General features: G+C 43.9%; 1 protein-coding gene across 1 annotated transcript in view; it reads right to left on the bottom strand.

Annotated features, from left to right (window-relative positions):
* rapgef2a (Rap guanine nucleotide exchange factor 2a) overlaps positions 1-23148 on the bottom strand; it is a 149972-nt gene that overhangs the window by 91866 nt on the left and 34958 nt on the right. The window contains exons 2-3 of the mRNA XM_060916582.1: positions 1356-1426; positions 1174-1230 (exon numbers count right to left, since the gene is read on the bottom strand). Coding sequence (XP_060772565.1) covers positions 1174-1230; positions 1356-1426 — 128 coding nt within the window. The remainder of the gene's footprint in view (positions 1-1173; positions 1231-1355; positions 1427-23148) is intronic.

Raw genomic sequence — 23148 nt, 5'->3', positions numbered from 1 at the left:
CGGACAGATACTGGCAAGAGCGTATAGATGAGGCGAGGCGCATAAGGCTTCAGAAATTCTCGTAATTCTTCTTCTTCCGGGTTTGCGGTGTTTACAGATCCCAGCGTGCTCGCGGGGCGTGTGTGGGCATGTGAGGACACTCCTCCTCACCAATCAGTGCACAGGGGAGTGTCTGCTCACGCCCCCAGCCTCACTCGGCTCGCTTTGGCTCGCTTCAGCCCCACTCCAAAACCGTGCGAGTTTTAGGGGCTAAGCAGGGCTGAAGCGAGCCGAGTCGTGCTGGTTTTTGGTAGTCGAAACGCGAGCCGTGTCGGGCTGAAGTGAGCTGAAGCGAGCTGAAAAAGGGTAGTGGAAAAGGGCCATTATTTAAAAACTACTTGAAGTTGGTAAGTCTTACTTAGTTCTTAGTGTAAAAGAATCCAGAGTGTATTTTCATTTATTTTTCCACTGAAAATGGTGAGCTGTAATATAGTAGGGAGTGATTTTATTTTTTTATTGGTGAATATTTATTTTATTATTATTTTATTTCTCATTTTATTCTAACTAATGTTTGACTTTATTGTACAAATGCTGCTGGCATCTCCCTGCACAAAATGTCATGTTCAATTTTACAATTAAACATACATTTCATGGATATGAAGGTCTGGGTCAGTGTGTGCTATATTTAATTTCATGTGAATTATAATGTTTACATTTATCGGTTGCACATATCGGTTATCGGCATCCCAATTCCATAATAATCGGTATCGGCCCTGAAAAAAAACATATCGGTCGATCCCTACTCAGGACATGCTGTTTGGGGAAAACGCTCGATTTCGGGGTGCCGACAGTACATCAGGCTGCATCACATCACTCGGTCATTGATTATTTTCCCATTACCAGCATCCGCACACCACCCACCCCAAGTGTTTTGATAAAAGCAAGTTGGCATTGCGGAAGACTCTCCGACATGTGAATGAACATCATGCTGCTCCGAGAGTCAAAGTGAGAGAGTCCGAGGAACCGGGCGCTCACATTCCCATCAGAGCAGCACTTTTTATGGCGAAACTAAACATGCATGAGGATATCTGGTGAACTTCTGCTTTTTAGCCCTGGATCAAGTCAAACCACAGGGCTCGAGAATCGGCCAGTCAGGACAGATGAGCTTTCGTTAAACGGTGAAGATATACTCACTAGTATAAAACCTCGTTGGCTTCATGATGCTCGTAGCGAACAGTTTCACACATCAACCTGGAAAAAAAAAATAATCATCAATCATGTACATGAACGTAATGCATGCCTGTGCACACATCCCAAACGGCTGAGAGTTCACTCCACAGAACCGCCACTTCTGAGTGCTTGTTGTGCGCGTGTACCTGAGCTGGTGTTCCCTCAGGTTGGACAGCGCTTCCATCCCATGCAGGTAGGAGTAGACGATCTGGAGGTCCTGCAAAACAACACGGGTCATGTCAAAGAGGAACTGAAGTCATTTTTAAACTTGCTTCATTTCTGAATTCACGTGTTCTTCAATTACGGTTTCGGTTTTATTAACCTTATATCGTGACACGTATTGACACACATCGGCCTTTTCGGTTTTTAGCCGTGTTGAATGTGGTTCGTTTGGTCCGCGGCAGGCGTCGCTTATCCGCGCGATCTTCACACGTGAAGTGTCAGCGCCGCCATTTGGAAAACTTTACACGGCGGCCAGATTATGGAATCAATTTTGTGCCAAAATGTTCATACAATACTTTTGAAATATCAAACAAAAACGACAAGTCAATTTTTTTTAGACTGGCAAACAAATTAGTCATGTAATCGTGCAAAATATCAGTCTATTACTCTTCAGAAACCTTTTATTTTGGTTGCGATTCCAGCTTTCTCGTTTGCGCTCCCTGACTTTTTGCTTGCAGGTTTTGGCACAAACTTCACGTATGGGTGGGCTGTCCTAGCCTGGCTAACGTGACTTCAAAGCTCTGCGAGCATTTGGTCTGGCCAAGCTATTAAGCCCAACCGTTTCCCAGAGCCCGTGGTTGACCCGCCTCCCTGAAATGCCTCAGTTTGCTACTGGTCGAAGCCAGAAAAGGCTGTGACGAAGCTTAAACCAATCACATCACTCTTTCCTCTGACGTATGTGACGCGACGGAAACTGCTTGAGTAACAAGAAGAAGATAAATACCTCCAGGGCTGCTCTTTGCTCCGTTTTCAATGAGAACTTCCCGTTGAATGCTTTCAATACAGCATCTACCGCTGTGTTAAAGGCTTGCCGCTGCTCCATGTTCGTGATGTGAATGAAGCGCTTCCGGCATAGATTCTGTAAACAATCTATGGCTTCCGGTCGCAGTTCTACTACGTCACTGCCTTGAACACGCCTCTACCCAGGGCCGTTGGAGATGCTCAAAGTTGATTGGCTCCCGATTTTTCGGGAGCTTGGAAATCCTGTAGATAGCCTGCCTGGCCAGACTAAGCTCGCAACAGGCCCTCGTGTTGTGTCACGCTTAGGATGGACGGGCCCAGGCTAGGGCTGTCCAGGAATGCATTCCCATTGGCTAACTTGTGTTTGACTGACAGCTACACTCAGCCATTCCCTACTCGGATTCTGGCGGACTGTTTGACGAGTGACCGATCCATTGACGGTAAACAAGGATCGAGTGGACTTCAGTGGCGACTATGATACTGAATTAATTCAACAAAGTGTAAGTGCGGGACAGATGTGTTGTATGTGTTGCAGTAGTGCACATTATGCAGGTGTTTAACGTTAGCAAGACAGCTATTATATTGGGTAGTGGCGCTAAGGCTAACATTTGACTTGCCATGAAACACCTGCATAATGTGCACTACTGCAACACATACAGCACATCTGTCCCGTACTTACACTTTGTTGAATTAATTCAATATCATAGTCGCCACTGAAGTCCACTCGATCCTTGTTTACCGTCAATGGATCGGTCACTCGTCAAACAGTCCGCCAGAATCCGAGTAGGGAATGGCTGAGCGTAGCTGTCAGTCAAACGCAAGTTAGCCAATGGGAATGCGTTCCTGGACAGCCCGCCCACACGTGAAGTTTGTGCCAAAACTGCGAACAAAAAGTCAGGGAGCGCAAACGAGAAAGCTGGAATCGCAACCAAAATAAATTACGCCAAACAAAACTGAGAAAGACGTGGAACAAAAATAAAAGGTTTCTGAAGAGTAATAGACTGATATTTTGCACGATTACACGAATAATTTGTTTGCCAGTCTAAAAAAAAATTGACTTGTCGTTTTTGTTTGATATTTCAAAAGTATTGTATGAACATTTTGGCACAAAATTTATTCCATACCAGATCGCAACGCCATTCCAATTTAGATTCATGTCGAGATTTGCCAGCTTCATCAGCGATGCAGATTATTCCATACGACTTCCAACCAGCGTGGAGTAGAGAAGAGTTGGAAAGACGGCAGGATAAGGACGAATCCGTCGCGCTGGTATTTACGTCATTACTGTCGTATGATTAAAACGTGCCAGGTCAGGCGGCTGGTGGGTTTTCAAAATAATAAACACGTGTGTATTTTTGTGATAAATCCATATTATACTGAGCGCATTTCCTACATAATCCTCACTCAGGTTTCGGACGGCGCTACAGAATGGCGTCCACGCTACATAGTGAGTAGGGAGCGATTTCGGACGCAGGGAAAACTTCCGGTTTGATTACGTCAGCACTCAAGAGGGTGCGCGCGCGTCTTTTGACAACGTCGGCAGATGTTGGTCACTTTGGTTTCTGCTGTACGTTTTACTTCTGCCCTACGATGTCTCGGCCAATCTCGTTTACGGCCGTTGCTTTGACATATGGACTGATATATTACAGAGCGTATTTCACTCATGGCGGTCAGAATTGCATTCCTATATTTGATAAAATGAGAAATAGAATTGGGCGGCACGGTGGTGTAGTAGTTAGCGCTGTCGCCTCACAGCAAGAAGGTCCAGGTTCGAGCCCCGTGGCCGGCGAGGGCCTTTCTGTGTGGAGTTTGCATGTTGTGTCCATGTGGGTTTCCTCCGGGTGCTCCGGTTTCCCCCACAGTCCAAAGACATGCAGGTTAGGTTAACTGGTGACTCTACATTGACCGTAGGTGTGAATGTGAGTGTGAATGGTTGTCTGTGTCTATGTCTCAGCCCTGTGATGACCTGGCGACTTGTCCAGGGTGTACCCCGCCTTTTGCGCGTAGTCAGCTGGGATAGGCTCCAGCTTGCCTGCGACCCTGTAGAACAGGATAAAGCGGCTACAGATGAGATGAGAAACAGAATTCTGATTTAAAAAAATTGCCTTCTGCTCTCCTTTAATGCGTCAACGCCCTGCAGTTACACACAGCAACCAGCAGGAGGCAGCAAGCCTATTACAATCCACACTCCAGTGCAGACACACTTCCTTTCCTGTGCTGCATGCAAACTCACCATTCCATGACGCAATGCACTTCAGATCAATGTTTAACAAGAAAGGCATGTTTGTAGATTCCACAATACCAGTCTGTCATTCTCTCTCTCACTCTCTCCATATCCCCCCCCCCAATTTCCTGCCGCATGAAACAAGAGAACTCGCGGCTTTCTCTCTTTCGCCTTTAACCATGGGAAATTTTCAGCGAGTTAAGCGTTCAGTGCCACCTTTAGTGGTCGCAGTCAGCAGAACTGATATGAAATAGAAACTAAAAAATACTGGAATGGAAAACTCTCGTCACTGTGGAGATCCCATAAGCTAGTTCCTTAAAACGCCTGGGGAAAAAAAAAAAAATCCCAGATACCTTCTTTGTAAGTAAAGAAGTTGACATCTCGAATATCTGTAGAAAAAAAAAAAAAATTACGTCGTCATATACATAAGTCCTCGTGCACCTTTATTTAAAAAGCACGGCATTTCTATTTCTATGTTCCAGAGATCCCTCTGACGTGTGCACACCATCAGAGTGCAACCAAACTTTTTTTCCACCAACACACACCATCATGGCCACACGCTCTTTCAAAACGAGCCGTGCACGAAAGCTTGGGACTGGTGGATTTGTGCCACGGGGGATGTTTATTCTCAGAGCATGGCATTTCCGCCCTCGCAGCATTCCGACATTTCCTACGGGAGGTGGCACCGAGAGGCAGGGAGTCCGCAGGGTTCAGGACGGAGCAGGGATTATGGCACTGCGTCATAAGCTAGTCGTTTAATACGAATAAATAAATAAATCCGTATACGTAACACTTGCTTATTCATGAGTCGTCCAATTAGCCAATCGTGTAGCAGCAGGACGAGTCACATCACCCTGCAGGTACAGGTCAAGAGCTTCAGATGACGCTGACAAACCAGACCGTTTCGTCTGAGTGCGTGTGTCAGAAAGGTCTGTCGAGTTTACACGAAATGGTGCGGAAAACAAAAAACATCCGGCAGGCGTTCGTTCATTCGTCAGGGAAAAGCGGAAACGCCTCGCTTGCTGGCTGACCAATCAGAATCCTGCAAGAGGCTGTAACTGAACAAAAAAAAAAAAAAAAAAAAAAAGAGAGTCATAACCAGGGCGGGTGTGTTTTTTTTTTTTAAATTAATTATCGACGAGTCGGACGGTGTTCCGAAGCACGCCGTGGTGCTACATTACTTCATTTGGATTAAAGGTCCCATGTAGGGGTGTCACGATTCGGTTCGGTTCATCGAAAATCGAATCGGTAGCAGTACGATTCGATTTCGATTCGTCATACTTCAATTTCGATTCGATTCATGAATTACCTTGCATCCCAAGTCTCCCAGAACTTCCGGGAGTCTCCTGCATATTGATAGAAGCGAGCAAGAGCGTGCGCGCGCAACATTAAGGTCTGCATCACGCATCTTAGAACGTGCGCACGCGAGGGAGACTGTGTGCAGTGTTGCCAGATATTGCTGACGTTTTCCATCCCAAAATATGTTCAAAACCCGCCAAAATGCACTTAAAACCACCCAATGTGGCAACACTGCCTGTGTGCCTGTTCATGTAGCGCATGCCAGACAAAGAGCATTCTGACTGGGTTACTCAGCAAAATAAGCCAATCAGCTTTCAGTGTGGGCGGGCTTTTATCCCTTTTCTCGAGGACCGACCGGCATAGCAGAGAGAGAGCGCGCGCCCCAAAAAACGAAAGTACAAAACCCACTTCAGCTCAGATTACAGAAAAGAATCTCCCTGTCTAATAAGGGTAGAAAATAATGAGAGTTTCGCGCGATGTACTGTTTGCAGCAGTGATTTCAGCATTGCCCATGGTGGCTTAAATGATTGTAAAGGACATGTTGAGGTGAGGAGTGTCATTTCATGTGCATTATAGGTCTACAACAGGCTGGCATGAAAAGACCAAACTTATTGAAGATTTCCGTAAAGTAACAATGTATGAATATACATCATATATATATCAAATACACGTCATATACAGTGTTGGGCACGTTACTTTCAAAAAGTAATTATAGTTACTAGTTACTTTTCCCAAAAAGTAACTGAGTTAGTAACAGAGTTACTTTGTCATAAAAGTAACTAATTACCAGGGAAAGTAATTATTCCGTTACATTTTGTGTCCCCCCCCCAAAAAAAAAAATTTAGTGTAATCATAATAAAAGTAAATGTTAAATGTGTTTAATGACTGAAATGGACACTTAACAGAACCAGTTAGTAACGTTATCTACACTATATTAATAGTTTTGTGGGACAGTGTGAGATAAGACATCTATCAAATTTAATATATTTCTGTAGTTATTAAAATTGTTACTAATTACTGGCCACTGACGAGGACAAACGCTTTGTTCCTCGACATAATGTGCATTGCACGTAAACACTCTTGCCTTTTATTTCAAGTAATGAAAAGTAATGCTGTATTTCCAGTTTGAAAGCGCAGTGCTGGGCTGACTGCTCGCCATCGCTGGGTCTTCCGATTGAAAGTGTGTGCAGTAGGCGTGGCCTACCTACGTATGTTGTCCAAATCTACTCTGATTGGCTTACTGTGCCGTTGTCTCGCATCTCCCCGCCCCACACTAAAGCAGAGTAAAGAAAGGCTGAACGAGCAGCGTGCCAGATGAGAACAGCTTTAATAAAGTAACGCATAGTATTTTATTGTAAGTAACGGGAACGGCGTTATAACGATGTAAAAAGTAATTAGTTAGATTATTCGTTACTAAAAAAAAGTAACGCCGTTAGTAACGCCGTTTATTTCTAACGCCGTTATTCCCATCACTGGTCATATATAAGTGTGTATCTTTTTATAAATGAGGTTAGCTTATCTAATGTAGCATGTTGGGGAGAATCATAGTATCATATCTATATTTCTGATAAAATTTTAGGTACGATACCGTGTATAACGCTACGTTCACACTGCAAGGCTTAATGCTCAATTCCGATTTTTTTGTGAGGTCGTTCACATTAACAAATATATGCGACTTGTATGTGATCCTCAGTATGAACGAAAAGCGACCTAAGGCCGAATCCCATTTCACCCCTTGGACCAACCCCTTGGCCCTTCCCCTCCATTTTGCGCGTTCACGTGAAGGGGTAGGGGTATCCCAATCCCAGTTAACGCGGAGGGGTAGGGGAAGGGGTCGGGCTTCTGTACCCCTCCAAACGGAGATTTTCCTGGAGCAGACTCCGAACGAAGGGGTTTGAGTGATTTCCCACAATGCCATGCGGATTTCAGCGAGATTTCATGCGGATTTCAGAAAGATGGCGGTTCCCGGGCCAAAGATTGTCATAAATGTATTTTCTCCATTATTTACGTGTTTTAAGTTGTTATCCAGAGGAAACACGCCGCTTGATTCGCTTTCGAGCTGAGAATGAGCAGCGATTTCTGAAATCCAAGCTGCTGCTAAAAAGCTTTGGGAGTGAGTATTGTTTTCGGTTGCTTTACTGCGTACGTTTTGTTCTGTTATTCTCGCTTTTATTGTTTACATGAGTGTTCTGACACCTCATTCTGTCGGATGTGGTGCACGAAGCGCCAAAGATATCCCATTCAGTGGTGTTAGTTAACAAATCACACCCTGCCAGCAGAGATTTCTGCCTCTGACTGTAGCGGCTGGTCGCAGCCAATGACGCGTCGCGTTTTGCTAACGTAAACGCTGATGGAGGTACGCGATGACGTATGCGATCGTTGAAGGGCTATCCCAATACGTAAGGGTTGAATTTCAAGCCCTATCCCTTGTAGCTCAGTTTCAAGGGGAAGGGCCAAGGGGAAGGCGGAGGGGAAGGGGTAGAAATTAGAATTGGGCCTAAAAGTGTTCCGCATGCGCATTGCAGGATACGACGACGTCACACGCAGTGAGCATGGCCAGTGTTTATGGAAGTAAAACCGCCCGGTTGCGGTATGACCCATCCAATCTAGCTTGAATAGCTGCATCCCCCCAAACAGAAATCAGCTCCCTAACCTCTGCGTCCTTCCATTGAGAAGATTCAGAACCTTCACAGCCCGAAGCATCCCTCGCATTGATGTCATGCGCACCATGTTGCTGTAACTTTTTTTGAGAGACCCGCCGCCTACTTCAGCGCAGAATAGTGACATTTGTGGCTTGTTGATGACGTGTAAGTCGGATGAATGCGACCTGGCGGTTCAGCCTGAAGTCGCATATGAAAAGAGCGGATAGGAATCGGAATTAGGACCACATATCCAAACGGCCTGGGTCGGATTTGAAAAAAAAATCGGATCTGTGTCGTTCATATTGTCAATAAAAGATCGGATACAGGTCACACACGGGCGAAAAGATCGGATTTGAGTCACTTCAGCCTGCAGTGTGAACGTAGCCCAACTCTCCTTATTGCTCATTTCATTATTTTGAGTTAATGTTGACTGAAAATTTTACCTGTGTGTAACAGTTTTCAAATTAAAGTGAAACTAGTCAAAGTACATCATTTCTTACTTGTTTATCAACTTAAAGTGAAATGAATCGAAAAGAATCGAATACTAATAATCGATAATCGTATCGAATCGAAGAGTGAGTGAATCGTGACACCCCTAGTCCCATGGCATGAAATTTTCACTTTCTGAGGTTTTTTAACGTTAAAATGAGTTCCTCTGACCTTCTTAAGTCACCCCAGGGCTAGAAATTTCATAATGTGTAAACCAAACTATGCCCAACATTTGAGAATGGCGCGTCAAAACGGCGCGTTGATAAACACTTCCTTTTACTACGTCAGCAAGGGAGATGATCCCCACGCCCCCCCTCTGGATTCCCACCCACTGTATGGATTGCCCGCCCAGCTCAAAAGTTGCCACCAAACATGGAAGTTGCGCTGTACATGGATGCGACAACACAGAAAAGAGTCTGTTTTTACTGCCGACGGGAGAGCCCCTGAAGACGCAGTGGCTTAATTTTATTTACTTCAATAATACGCCGTTGAGTCTACCTAAGACGGTGTATGTTTGTCGGAAGCATTTTCCTGATGAATGTTTCCACAACTTGGGACAGTACAGGGCAGGTTTTGCACATCAACTGTCACTGAAGCCTGGGTCCGTACCAAGCGTCCCTGCCGCATCAGCCACAAACACCGAACAAGTAAGTGTATAACTGTTAAGTCGTTTTGCCGAGTTTTAAAATCGGTGCCACGTTAGCCTTGCAATGGCTACATTAGCTGTGCAGCTAACCGCTTCCTGCAGTTAGCCAGGTACTCTGCGCTACAAAACCAAAAAGCATGCAGCATGCTCTGTTATAATAGCCAATCAAAACAGTTTTTACAAAGACACCTACATTCTTTTTTTTTTTTTAAGTCACTCGTTCATTTTATGTTTGTTTGTTCAGTAAAAACCCAAACATTCATTGAATTTATTTTATTTCCTCGCGTCGCACCTTAATGACGTCAGCGCGCGGTATTTTTCCCTTCGCGGTTTGTTCCTTCTCTCTCGCCATAGTAAGACACCCACATCCGCTTGTTCTGACCCACTGGAGGTAGCGTCACAGTGCTGTTAGCCAATCAGAGGTAACACGTTTATATGTCATGAATATTAATGATAAGACCCGCCCCCACCCTCTACCCTTCCCCGCCTCCTGCTTCTCATTAGCAAAACGACGCACTGGGAAAAGCGCTGAAATGGGGCTTTCTCCCAGGAGGCTATATCTACGTGCCGAGGGTTCATTTCGAGAAAGGCTGCGGATATAACATCCGGAAACCTCCACGAGCCCGTTTAAAGCATCAACAAACCACCATGCCATGGGACCTTTAAAATGCCGGCACACGTTCTAGCACACAAACCCTCCTGTAAAGTAACAGGAATAATTCCCTCCCTCTCTCTCACACACACAGTTCACATTACATAACCTGCGCTCTTACATGAGGAATAGCTCGATTTCCAATCAGCTGTTTGTATTCACTGGAAGAAATAGAGGAAGCGCAATTTGCCTGGTTGTTAATTGCCATGTACCGAGTTGTCCTACGTAGCTGGAGCTCACGCTTAGGGGTCCATACATGTATCGGCTGATTATTTACAAGTTTTATTAGTGAACACTTGTGTTTCAAGTCACCAAGACACAATGGTTCAGGTTCTGAAAGCGAGACGGCCTTTCGATTTCAGAAAAACGGTGAAATTTAGTTCCCGCTGAAACTTGGTCATCGTGATGTGTTTATTTTTGTAATATCTGAAAAACCCGGGCCGTTCTGTGGCTGGGAAGTTGTTCAAGTTTGAGGGACCTCCCTAGCAAATAATTCCAAGCAGACAGAGGAAGTCCGTGCGCTGACGGTTCCATCATTCTGTCGCTAAACGAACAGCTGATCACACCGAGGTGCTCGCTGAGCGCCGATATTTATTAGTTTGGTCCTGCGTTTCCTTTCCTTCGTACATAACATGACGTCTTTTCTTCTCTGGCTTCCACGGTTCATTCGCATCCTCCGTTTCTCTCCCGCTTCAAATTTGTATCCTTTGCGTGAACGGGGAAAGCCCACCACGTCATGCATGACGTAGCATCTTGAATTGCATCATGGTGAAGCAGAAAAATAAATAAATAAATAAATAAAAATAGCGGAGAATTTTGGCTCCAAGTTCATTAACTGTTCTCATCTCCTCTCATTATCTCTAGCCGCTTTATCCTGTTCTACAGGGTCGCAGGCAAGCTGGAGCCTATCCCAGCTGACTACGGGCGAAAGGCGGGGTACACCCTGGACAAGTCGCCAGGTCATCACAGGGCTGACACATAGACACAAACAACCATTCACACTCACATTCACACCTACGATCAATTTAGAGTCACCAGTTAACCTAACCTGCATGTCTTTGGACTGTGGGGGAAACCGGAGCACCCGGAGGAAACCCACGCGGACACGGGGAGAACATGCAAACTCCACACAGAAAGGCCCTCGCCGGCCCCGGGGCTCGAACCCAGGACCTTCTTGCTGTGAGGCGACAGCGCTAACCACTACACCACCGTGCCGCCCCATTAACTGTTCTTTTAGGAGAAAAAAAAAAGTAGTAAAATCACAAGTCTTTTATTTGAATTCACTAAAAATAAGTCAGGGAAAATTCTTTTTATGACCTAAACTTGAAAAATGTGAAAGGCAGGCTACTGTTTTTTTTTTAAATACATTTTTTTTTTTTAAATTAAAGATTCAGCACGTTTGGACCTGACTGGCGGCTCTGATGATTGAGGAGGACTCACGGGTCAACATGAAGCTCTCTGTTCTCAAGCCAGAATCATGAGAGGTCTTCTTTAAACATTTGAAACGCGTTTAATATTTCTCACCACCGACCATGTCCACAGGAGCACACAGTCAGTGATCTAATACCCTGTCCACACTAGGGATTTTGTACCGATACGAAACTACTTTCGTACCGCAACACCTGTCCACACTAGCAACTATACCGGTACTGTATCGGTACGAAACCCACAAATGTCTGGGTTTCGTACCGGTACTGTAGCGCTTCGCTGTAGTGTGGACAGATGAAGCGGCTCTGTATCGATACAAATATAATGCGCAAAGTCACACACCTCAATCGATGTCTTCGCTGAATAAAATAGTGAAGAACGGAGATTCGTTCGTTTCTTTCTTTCTTTCTCGACTGCCTCGTGCGTTTTATACGATTCAACTGAATAAATGACCACCAGAAATACAGACTGTACACTGACAACAAAAAGCACACACACGTTGTTCCATCCGTACGGAAGCCGAGAGAGGCCCTTCATATAATCCTTTTTTTTTTATTCACCTTATCCCGAGATAACGACATACCGTATTTTCCGGACTACACGTCACTCCGGAGTTTAAGTCGCATCAGCCAAAAAATGCATTATGAAGACGAAAAAAAACATATACGTCGCACCGGACTATAAGTCGCACTTTTTTGAAGGGTTATTCTATCCATAGAATCTGTGATTGTATCTGATAAGCGGCACGTGGTTACTGCGCGACTGCATTGTTTATTTAATAAACGAACAGCTGAGCAGTGATAACGCGCCCTTTGCCCTGTAAGTAGCCTCGTCTGATTATTTTAAATATCTACTACTATCTTTAATACTATCACTATCGTTATTACTAATAGCCTATATTATTATTATAACTAATATTAGTAGCCTATTACTGATGCATTAATCAGTTTGCTTTTAGAATATTTTTACCGGTAGGGCTTATTATCGCCACATGGCTCTTTCATCTGTGTTATTAAAGCTGTAGTCATCATCGAGGAGAGTCATTCTTCATTTTTGTCGAATTTTATTTCATCAAATCAGAGGCCAAGTAGGCTATAGGTATATAATCTCCAAAGACAGGTACGGTAGTAAAAACAACCGTCTAGTGAAAAAAAAAAAAAAAAAAACCGCTTTTAAATCCCCTACTTAAATCCTTAAAATGAGTCATTTAACTCATGTCTTGTGTGATCTGATCTCCAGTGGTGAAATAAACCGGTTGTGAGGAGTACAGTCTTATTTTAGAAGATAAATTTAATATATAGACTAATAAAAATTATTTTATAATATAATATTACGACATATTACTGTCTGTAACTGTGTCACTAAAGCGTTTTCTAAGATCATAATGTCTGATATTATTATTATTTTACACACACAATAAGCGCGTGTGCGTAAAGTTATAGTAAACCACCCCCCGCCTTTTTTTTTTTTTTGAGTCGCCGGACCCACCCACCTCCTGTGTTCCGGGACCTCCCACTTCACAAATTAAGCACTGACTAAAATCACTACATAACTTATTTAAATAACTATAGGCCTATCATTAATAATAAAACACAGGTCAATCAAGTTTATCAAGCTGGCGATTTCACTCCAAATCAGCAAATCCATTGAATTCCTCATCCTCGCTGTCGCTTCTGAACAACTCTGCCAACTCCAGCGGCAGACGAAGCACTGTTTCCTCTTCTTCTGCGTGGCTGTCGTCAGACTCAGCATCAGCTCCAGTTATTCCGCGGTGGGAAAAAGAAAAAAAAAAAACAAAAAAAAAAACCATATATACGTCGCACCAGAGTATAAGTCGCATGGCCAGCCGAACCATGAAAAAAAGTGCGACTTATAGTCCGAAAAATACGGTAATTAATTCAGGATCTCGAGAAAACAACAACTAAGGCCAAGAAAAAAAAAATTGTTTGTTTCCTATTACATCTTGAAAAAAAATAGGGTAGGTAGGTCTTTTTATTTTATAATCACACAAAATACCGGGTAGGTAGGTTTTTTTTTTAAATAAATTTTAGGTGTGGCATTATTTGTCACCTTTGTTGCCTCTACTTTTGCGTCCTCGTGTACTTTTAGTATTTTTGTTTTGATAGCTAACATTTTTTGAAACTCCGGCTTCCGTTTACATTCAAAATGTCAGTGCCTGCAAGCCAAAATTGCTGAGCAGGCTTTCCAACGTGACTTCCATCGTGATATCGATACCGCCGTTAGCCTGGGCGCTGTGTGTATACCGTTTGCATGACTCGTCCAGCGGAGGATGATAATGTTCGTAGAGTTCTTTTACAGTTGAAAACTTATAAAATGAACTTATTGTCTTACAATCTTCCGTGTGGTCGCAACCGATCACGGTAATCGAGAACACTTCGTTGGCTGCCATGATGCCTAGCGTTGTGTACAACACAATCCGGAGTTTCCCGGAAAGAGGTCGTGACGTCAGATTGAGGCCGTGAGAAATCGATGAGTGTTTCTTGTCCGATATATGCGTTTTAGAATTAGTCACTTGTCAGATCGACAATATTATGCAAATCATAATGCAGATTTTTTTTTTTTTCAAAATTTATTGTTGGTCAGCGAAAATACTTTTTTTTTTTAAACATTTAACAAAAAAGTCTAGGGTCGGGGCATTTTTTAAACGGTCGGTCGGGTAACCGGAAACAATTATTTTTTCTTGGCCTAATTCGAGATCTCAAGAAAACAAAACCGTTATTCCGTGATCTCGAGAAAACAAAATTATTTCATGATCTCGAGTAAACAGCTGAGAAATGGTTCATTCAGGTGCGCCAAGAGACTTGTGATATGCTGACTTCGGGGCTATTTCTCATTCTGTATAGACGCAACTTTGGTCATTAGAATGTCTGGAATAATCGATCACCTAATAAGGCAATATTTTGATCAGGGGTTGGCACAGGGAGAGATTGCATTAAGTCTTTTAATAAGGGATAATTTCAAAATTAGTCCGCGGCACCTCCGCAGAAGACTGGCCCGGCTTCGTCTCTACCGACGGAGATACAGTGATCCAGCTGAGATCATGAAATAATTTTGTTTTCTCGAGATCTCGGAATAACGGATGCCATATATTCTGGGAAGGAAGTTACTTGGTAACCACGGAAACATTTCGCGCACGCGCATTTCAACTACTGTGAAAGGAAACCGCAAACATTTCTCGCTAGTGTGGACAGATGCACTAAACTGTACCGATACAGTTATACCACTTTCGTACCGGTATATATGTGAACACAGCATAATACAGACTGATGGCAGAGTTAAGGCCAATTTATGCTGACAACCCAGTCCTCGCAGATGGCATCGCAGATGGCGTCTGCGAAGCCCCCCCCCCTTCGCAGACGCTCTGTGTGCACCTCCCAAAAATTGTGACCACCGCAGAAGCCTCGCAGACAAGAGGGCTCTGATTGGTCCACTCTACATCCGCTGTACACGCACTTCCGCTTCCCTACTTTCCCGGTTTGGTTTGTTTTCACGACCGCCATTTTTAAAAACACGAGTGAAGATGGAGCAGCACGAAGAGCGGTTGATCGAGGAAGTGAGGAAGTGCGTACATCTATACGACTCCAGTTCTAGTCATTATAAGTAACCGGACGATAAACACTCCACTAACCACACCCACCAACTACTCCTAGCGACTTCGCGCCCCCTTGCGTTGTGGCGGTGAATAACATCGCGCACGCCTATTACTCCCCGCTCAACGATAAATTACAACTGTCTGCGAAAAGCTATCTGCGAAAGCCTTGTCGCAAGAGCATGCAGAGGCCTTTAGGAGAGAGAGCAAGAGAGAGAGAAGGAACTCAAGGAGGGGACGAGTGTAAAGATCACCACAGCCAGACTACCAGAGACGATGCTTCTTGTTTGTGCATATAATAACCGTGAACAAGTCCAACAGGATGCGGTACATCCAGCACCCTCCTTCTGTGCGGTGCGATTACAGAACTGTGCTGATTTCATCACAATAGAGGATTTTTTTTTGCGCACACAGTCTAGAGACACACCGATACAACAAAATCAAAACCATGTCAGTTATATACAAAATCTAAGCAGTCAGCCATATCGATTCTCACACCCTCGTTCAGTCAACACAGAAGAGAATGGAGAGAAAAAAAAAAGAAGTGTGTGGGGGGTGTGTGCGCACGCAAGCACCAAGCTGAGTCACTGATGATGATCACACCAAGCATGTGTACACACAGCCTTCTCCACGAGTACAAACCAACAGTGAACACACACATCGTTCCTCTCGAGGGAAGCGTTGATAAACATGACCACGCCAACGGGTCATTCATACAGCGGTGAACGAGAAATTCGCAACACCACTTCGGCACAGGTTGAATTTAGCCACTTTATTTTGACTTTCAAACAAAATGCGTACAAAAAAAGCTTTCAAGCACTAATTTCTTCATCGTCTGCAGCGCTTCCTACACAGGCTTTACTTGAGCAGGTATATTCAGGGCCTCAGAAGTATCTCTCGTGATCCGTTTTACCAAATAACATGAAAAACGACAACGTTCTGTGAGCAGTAGATAAAAGAGAGGTTACATCATGTCGACTTTTAATTAAGACGACCAATTGCTGTAGTTTTGAAAAGAGAAACCTTACCCCGTTCTTGCCTGATGGACACTTTCAGCTGCTCAACAGTTCGGGGTCTCCTTTGTCGTATTTTACATCAAATGTTTCCAATGGGAGACAGGTCTGGACTAGTCTGGTTAACACCAGACCATATCACAAGTGAAATATGGTCTGGAATCCGCCTAGTGAATTTCTCGTAGGGGAGGTGTGGTTTACGATTGTCAACGGCCGTTTATTGGACGTTGCGAATGTCTATCATTTGGCGTATACGTAGCCCATGGCCAATCATGGCAGTTGTACCCGGTGACGTAGTTAGAGCGACGAAGAAAAGGAAAGAGAAGGCAAAACAAAAATAGGAAAACAATGGCACCGAACGATTACTGCCGTTTGTGCAAGACAAATATGAGAGAAGCTGGACCCTCTGTATTTGGACATTCAACAGACATGTTTGAAACTACAAGCTTCCGTTTGTCGAGTAGTACGCGTCACCGTCTTTCCACCCCTCCCCACTCTCTGATTGGCTCCCTAACTCAGGCGAGCCTTTAGACCATAGTTCCCATGCTGTCTTTTCAGATCGGAACGATTGTGCAAAGCAGCATGGGATTTCCCAGGCTAGGTCTGGACTGCAGGCGGGCCAGTTTAGCACCTGGACTCTTACTACAGAGCCATGCAGTTTTAATATGTACAGAAAGCGGTTTGGTACTGTATTGCTGAAAGAAGGAAGGCCTTCCCTGAAAAAGATTTTGTCTGGATGGCAGCATATCGCTCTGAAACGTGTATTCAGCATTAATGATGCCTTCCCAGATGTACAAGCTACCCACGTCATGTGCACTAATGCCCCCACATACCATCACAGACGCTGGCTTTTGAACTGTGCACCGATAACGAGCCGGATGGTCCGTCTCCTCTTTAGCCTGGAGGACGTGGTGTCCATGATTTCTAAAAAGAATTTCTACTTTTGAATCATCAGACCTCGGGACAAATTTTATACTTCGCCTCAGCCCATCGTAAAAGAGCTCGGTCCCAGAGAAGGTGGCAGCGTTTCTGGATATTGTTTATATCTGGTTTTAACTTGCATTTGTGGCTGCAGTAATGAACTGTTTTCAGACGATGGTTTTCTGAAGTGTTCCTGAGCCCATTGAATACTTTCACATTACCCATAATGCTTTGTGCCTTGGGGAGTAACCAAAACAAAAACATGACGTCGCACACCGACAGTAATCTTTCAAATTGAAATCTCCCTAAAACCTTCAGAAAAGGTGTCAAAACTAACCAAACCAACGCTTAAAAGAAACCTTTAGCGCTTGTAAATATCGTATCGAATGCCTCGAACATCTGTACTTCGGGTGACAGTGAGTCAGCAGCCTTCTTCGTCTGTCAACATGGGTGTTCCAACAATTGCTGACCTGCAGAAGAGCTGAGAAAGATCGACACTCCTCGGATCATCCACAGTGAAATGGTTTTTGCTGGGTACGACGAGAAAGCTGTAAGAAAACAACGCTTCGAGCGTGGGAACGCAAGCACGGAATTCACTCGGTCAAGTAAATACTGTAAACACAGCAGTAGTCAGATTACTTTTTTTAAAGCTGAAGTTGATTTTGATTTCCTTCACTCCGATTTTCCTCGAGCTCGTATGCTACCAGATTACGGCAACCTTTGGGCGACAGGGTCAGATACTACATTTGATCTTCCTACATAAACACTAAAAAGGGGAAGGACATGCAAGTTTACTGACTGCATCGTTTGCACTTCGCTTTGGGAGTTGATCCTTCAATAAAAGTTGTCCTTTTCAGTTCTTTGACTTGCCCTTGTTTTTCGGTTTTCGCACTTATTACTAAAGACAAAGGGGTTGCAGGCTTCGTGACTTGGATCATCAGACCTTCCTCCACCACTGAAGTGTGCAGAACAGTCGCGTGCTGTCTGTCGGTGTAAAATTTTGACGGCGAATTCAGTCCAACCACGCTTTGACGCTTAGCTTCTTTAGCTATTCTATAAAACTTTACATCAGGAAACGTCATTCCTCCCCTCATGTGAATTCAAAGAAATGACTGCGCTTATGGGACTTAAACAAATATAGCACCTGGTTACCCCACAAAACGCAAAGCATTATGGGTATGTGACAGTCAGCAATACAGCGATTTCCACTACAGACAAGTATCTGCTTTTAATGCAGTGTCTCCTGAAGATCACAGGCATCCAATGCCAGTTTTCAGCCTTGTCTCTTGCATACAGAGATTTCTCCAGATTCTCTGAATCTTTTAATAAATGTTATGTACCATAGATCACTGTTTCTCAACCACTGGGCCATGAAATTTTTAAGCTTGAAGCCAAAAATACTATAGTCCAGGATGTTGTCGTGTCCCAAATCCGGTTGCTGGTTTGATATACACCTTTCAAGTGGAATAAATACACTTGTGGGTAAGTTAAGAAGAACAAGTCTTTATTATTGTCACATTCCTCCTTTGCATTTACGCAACCATCACAGACACATATAAAGTCCAGAAATTCCTCCTTCCCAAGGCAAAAAAAAAAAAAAAGATACAGGATTTATCTTGTAGTGTCCTGATCCCCAGATCTTTAACCCAGCCACATATAAAAAGTTGGACTCCTCTACGCTCTTCCAGGTTTTCATCAGTGTGTCTGTGGAAAACAATGTCTGCAGCACCAGGTAGTTGGAAACGTCGGGGAACTCAACGGATGGATAATTTTCCCACTCATAATGAATGAATAGCTTTATTTAAACACGATAAGTTGATCAGCAGAGCTGGTGGGGGTCATGCATGTACAGATGCAAATAATTAGGCCATCCTTAAAAAAAAAAAAAAAAAAGTTTCCTGTCCACCAGGTGAGCAAAAAAAAAAAAAAAAATTTCAGTAGGGAGGGATTTTTTTTTTTTGTAATTCATTTTTATTTGCTACAGACAGTTTTTAATTCTGTCCAGCCAACCTGCATTAGTTCCGTAAACACATTTTTTTGTTCAGTTCTGTTCTCATTTTGAATAGATCTATTAGGTTCTCCTACAGATCTGTCAGGGTCATTAACAAAGTAGGTAATGAATTTCACATAACAAAACTCAAAAGCTGTTTGTAACGTCTCGGATGGATCAAGATCAAACAAATTTTCCAGTAACGGTTTGTGATGGTCCGACACACGGACTTTTTGTAGTTCTAAATCGACCGTTAGGCCTAGTTCGGATGAAATTACACTATTAAAATCAGGCTTTCGTCTAAACGGGGGAACAGGGGCGCTGCACCCTCTTACTCTCGGCGTGCGCCCCCTTACCGACTCCGTGAAAACATCCCAGCAACACTACGTGACAATGTGTCTGATCATCAAATACGTTATACTTGCTCCAAAAATATTCCAATCATAGTAGATACACCGCCAGACGGTGCAAAAACAATCCGAATCGGCGTTTTCCAGACTGAGGCGCCATGTTGTTTACTTGTCACGGCTGCTCTCGCGAGATTTGACATGGGTTACATACAAGGTCAGCTGACTTGTAGCGCGAGATTTCTCGAGACTGAATGACCTTTCACCCACCGGCGCGGGAGCTTTTGACAGAAGTAGTTCGCGAGTTGTTTTTGTTGACACTTGGGCATTTAAAGATGTCATCCCGCGGCACGAAGCGGAAGAAAGACAGACTGTCCGGGGCAGAAAAAGATTACTTCTTTCTTTTTCAACATTGACAATTTGTTACAATTTCCCTCTCAGATAGCCTCAGAATGTCCCATTGGAGCCTCAATTTTTCAAAGGCTTCGCATGGCGGGGGGGGACAGACGGACAACCAGCACCATCCCCCCCCCCCGGCCCTTCGTTCCCTCGCCATGGTGAGCGCCCTCATACTAGATTTTTCTAGAAAAAACTCTGCTAATAGATGAACCAAAATAACCGGTAATTTTTTTTTTTTTTTTTTAAACGGACCCCGACTTGTTACAAGTATGAATAGGCGGGCCTCGAAGCAGAAAAGATTGAGAACCGCTGGCATAGATTATGTGATTCCTAAATTCTTTACAATTTTACGTTGCACTGTTTGCCCACGCAGTCTTTCACAGATACCCCTTTTCCACCAAATCAGTTCCAGGGCTGGTTCGGGGCCAGTGCTGGTTCACAACTCGTTCAACTTGCGAGCCAGCTGAGAACCAGTTTGCTTTTCCATAGCTCACGGTGCTAAGGGAAGCCACGTCATTACATCGCTGTATACGTCAGTTACATCGCTACGTTTGCATAAACCTTGGTGCGAATATCGAAGCAAAAACACGGAAGAAGCAGCAGCAGCAACAACAATAATAATAAATGACTTCGCATTTGTACAGCTGCTGCTTCTCGTCGCTTAAAAATGGCGATCTTTCGCGGTCTTGTTATTGTTGTTGGTCTTAACAACTCCGCCCCCTCGCTGACGTAAGCGGTTCTTTCCTCTGGCCCAGCAGAGAGTTGGTGCTAGCCTGGAACCGGTTTTTCTGGCCGCAGAGCCAGTTTTTTGTCAGTGGAAACAGAAAACCCGGTTCCAAACTAAGCACTGGGCTCAAACCAGCCCTGGAACTGCTTTGGTGGAAAAGGGGCAAGAGCGGTGAACCCCTCCCCATCTTTACGTCTGAGAGACTCCGCCTCTCCGGGATGCTCTTTTTATACCCAGTCATGTTACATGGTTCATGCCAATGAACCAATTCCCCCCACATTACACAACTCTTCCAGTCTTTTGTTGCCCCGCCCCAACTTTTTTTGAAATGCTACTGGCATTAAATTAAAAATGAGCGCATGTTTAAAACACAATAAAACTTCAGTCTCAACATATGCGGTCTTTGTACTATTCTGAAATCAACTATAGGGTTTCCATGACTTGCAAACTCATTGCATTTTGTTTTTATTTACGGGTTACGCAGCGTCCTGACTTTTTAGGAATTGGGCTTGTGCATTTAAAAAAAAAAAAAGCCCTCACACAAGAAAATATATTATACAGTAACATGCTGTACTTGGAGTACGCCCAAGTCCACGCCCGCGATATCTGACGACACACCCGTCCACACAGAATCCTGTCTTGAACAAACTGATTTACGACATGCTGGTGGGAAAGCAAGCTTTGTGTAAGGGCACCGTCAAACTGTAATGACACCATTGATGAAAATGTGGTTCGATGAGGAAATCGGCTTCCTTTCTTTACTCGTGAAGAGAGGGCATGAATTAGATTCCGTAATCCCTCTACAAGAAATCTCTTTGCATAAAACTCTGTAAGAAGTTACATAACTGCTTGTAACACGTCTCAGGTTACACAATCGCCATTTCCTCCTTCCCGAATCATGTGGTTCTTAATCTGTGCATAGGACTTAGTAAACGTCTACACCGAAGAGTCTATTAGGTTGTGATGGCGAGTAGGTGTGTATATACTGGAATGGTCAGGCCAGCGAGAGTAGCTGGATGAAAGCTGACCCGTGCTAACTGGTTTGTCTGAGTAACATGAAAAGAAAGCTCAAACAGAAAATACACCGAGTACAAACGAGTCACTGAGTCATAAAGCAAGCAGGCATGGCTGTTTTTAAGCACCGGTATTTATGGGCCTTCATGCTGATGGCGTGTCGTGATCCACAGCCCGACTTTGACGTATAGCATGAAGTGAATCAGAGGTCGAGGAGAGCAGACGGTTTAAAAATTTTTTTTTTTTAAAATACCCCGGTCAGTGGCAGCTGCTGCATGTGTGAGGGCAGAGGATGTTCAGGGCTCAGGAATAACCCATCAAAACAGCACGAGGTTAAAGGAGAACTGAAGGCAAATTTATCATCAAAATTCTCTCATTTTATTAAAAATATAATTTTATATATAATGTATACATACGCACGTTATTTACCAGCTGGGAGGTCCGTATCGTGAAATACCGTGACCGAGGTCTTGAAAGTACTGAGCGAGGCCCTCTTGGCCGAGGTCACGGTATTTCACCATACGGACCAACCTTAAGCTGGTAAATAATATATATATTTTTTCTTTACCAAATTCTAACAGAAAACGAGAGCGCCCGAAAGGGAAAACCGAGCTGAGCCGCCATTTTGAATCCTCATTCACGGCTGTAATGCAAATGGCTTCCTCCTCGGTATACAAGTGCACTTCCATGGCAGGAAAAAAACTATATTTTGCCGCCTATTTATACAAACGGGAGTCATTCAAGATTCAGCCATGTTTTTGCTCGGCGTTAGCAACAGTTACAGGTTTTTAGCTTTCTCCTGAAATGCTCTCTTTTATTTCTTCTTCCTCAGGGTAGTACAACTCGCTTTCGCTGTGAACACCGTCGTTATCGCTATCCATGCTGTAAAATTAATGCTATTCTCCTGAGAAATGCAAAAATACATGTTGACAAAAATTGCTAGGTTGTTTGTTGTTGTGAACGAGCGAGTCGCCCGAGGTCCGTAACCAGGGTCCGTACCATAGGATACGGACCCGCTCGCCAGCCAATCAATCAGAGTGCGGGATTTGATGGAAAATGGACTGCGAAAAAAAATAAAGGAATGCATTTCTGACAGCTATTTTTTTGTCATGGCTATAGCAAGTTATGAGTGTTTGAAATATGCTATGTAACATACATCAGTCCATATGTCAAGGCGATGGCCGTAAACGAGATTCGTTGAGACCTGTGCGAGACATCGTAGGACGGAAGTAAAACGTACAGCGGGAATCAAACCGTGTCCAAAACTGCTCAACTCGTTCACTACTCCCTATATAGGGAATTACTACATCGTATCAGGGATGAGAGTGGGTGGTCACCAAAAAAGCAGAACACAAGATGGCGCCCGAAGCCGGGGGTCTGGGAGGGATACCCCCCCCCAGGAAAATTTTGAAAAATAAGGCCTTACAAACCACTTTTCCTGCAATCTGAGCTGTAGTAGATATAAAAATCTGTTGTCTTTTTTATATATTTACATGAAAACATGTTTCAAATCAATAGGAGTATTGTTTGAAATCAAAATAAAATAAAATCACATTCTACATTAAAAGGGTATGG

This window comes from Neoarius graeffei, chromosome 3 (genome assembly GCF_027579695.1).
Source record: "Neoarius graeffei isolate fNeoGra1 chromosome 3, fNeoGra1.pri, whole genome shotgun sequence".
Classification (NCBI taxonomy): domain Eukaryota; kingdom Metazoa; phylum Chordata; class Actinopteri; order Siluriformes; family Ariidae; genus Neoarius; species Neoarius graeffei.
The sequence above is the reverse complement of the archived record's forward strand: the minus strand, read 5'-3'. Positions and strand labels throughout refer to the sequence as shown.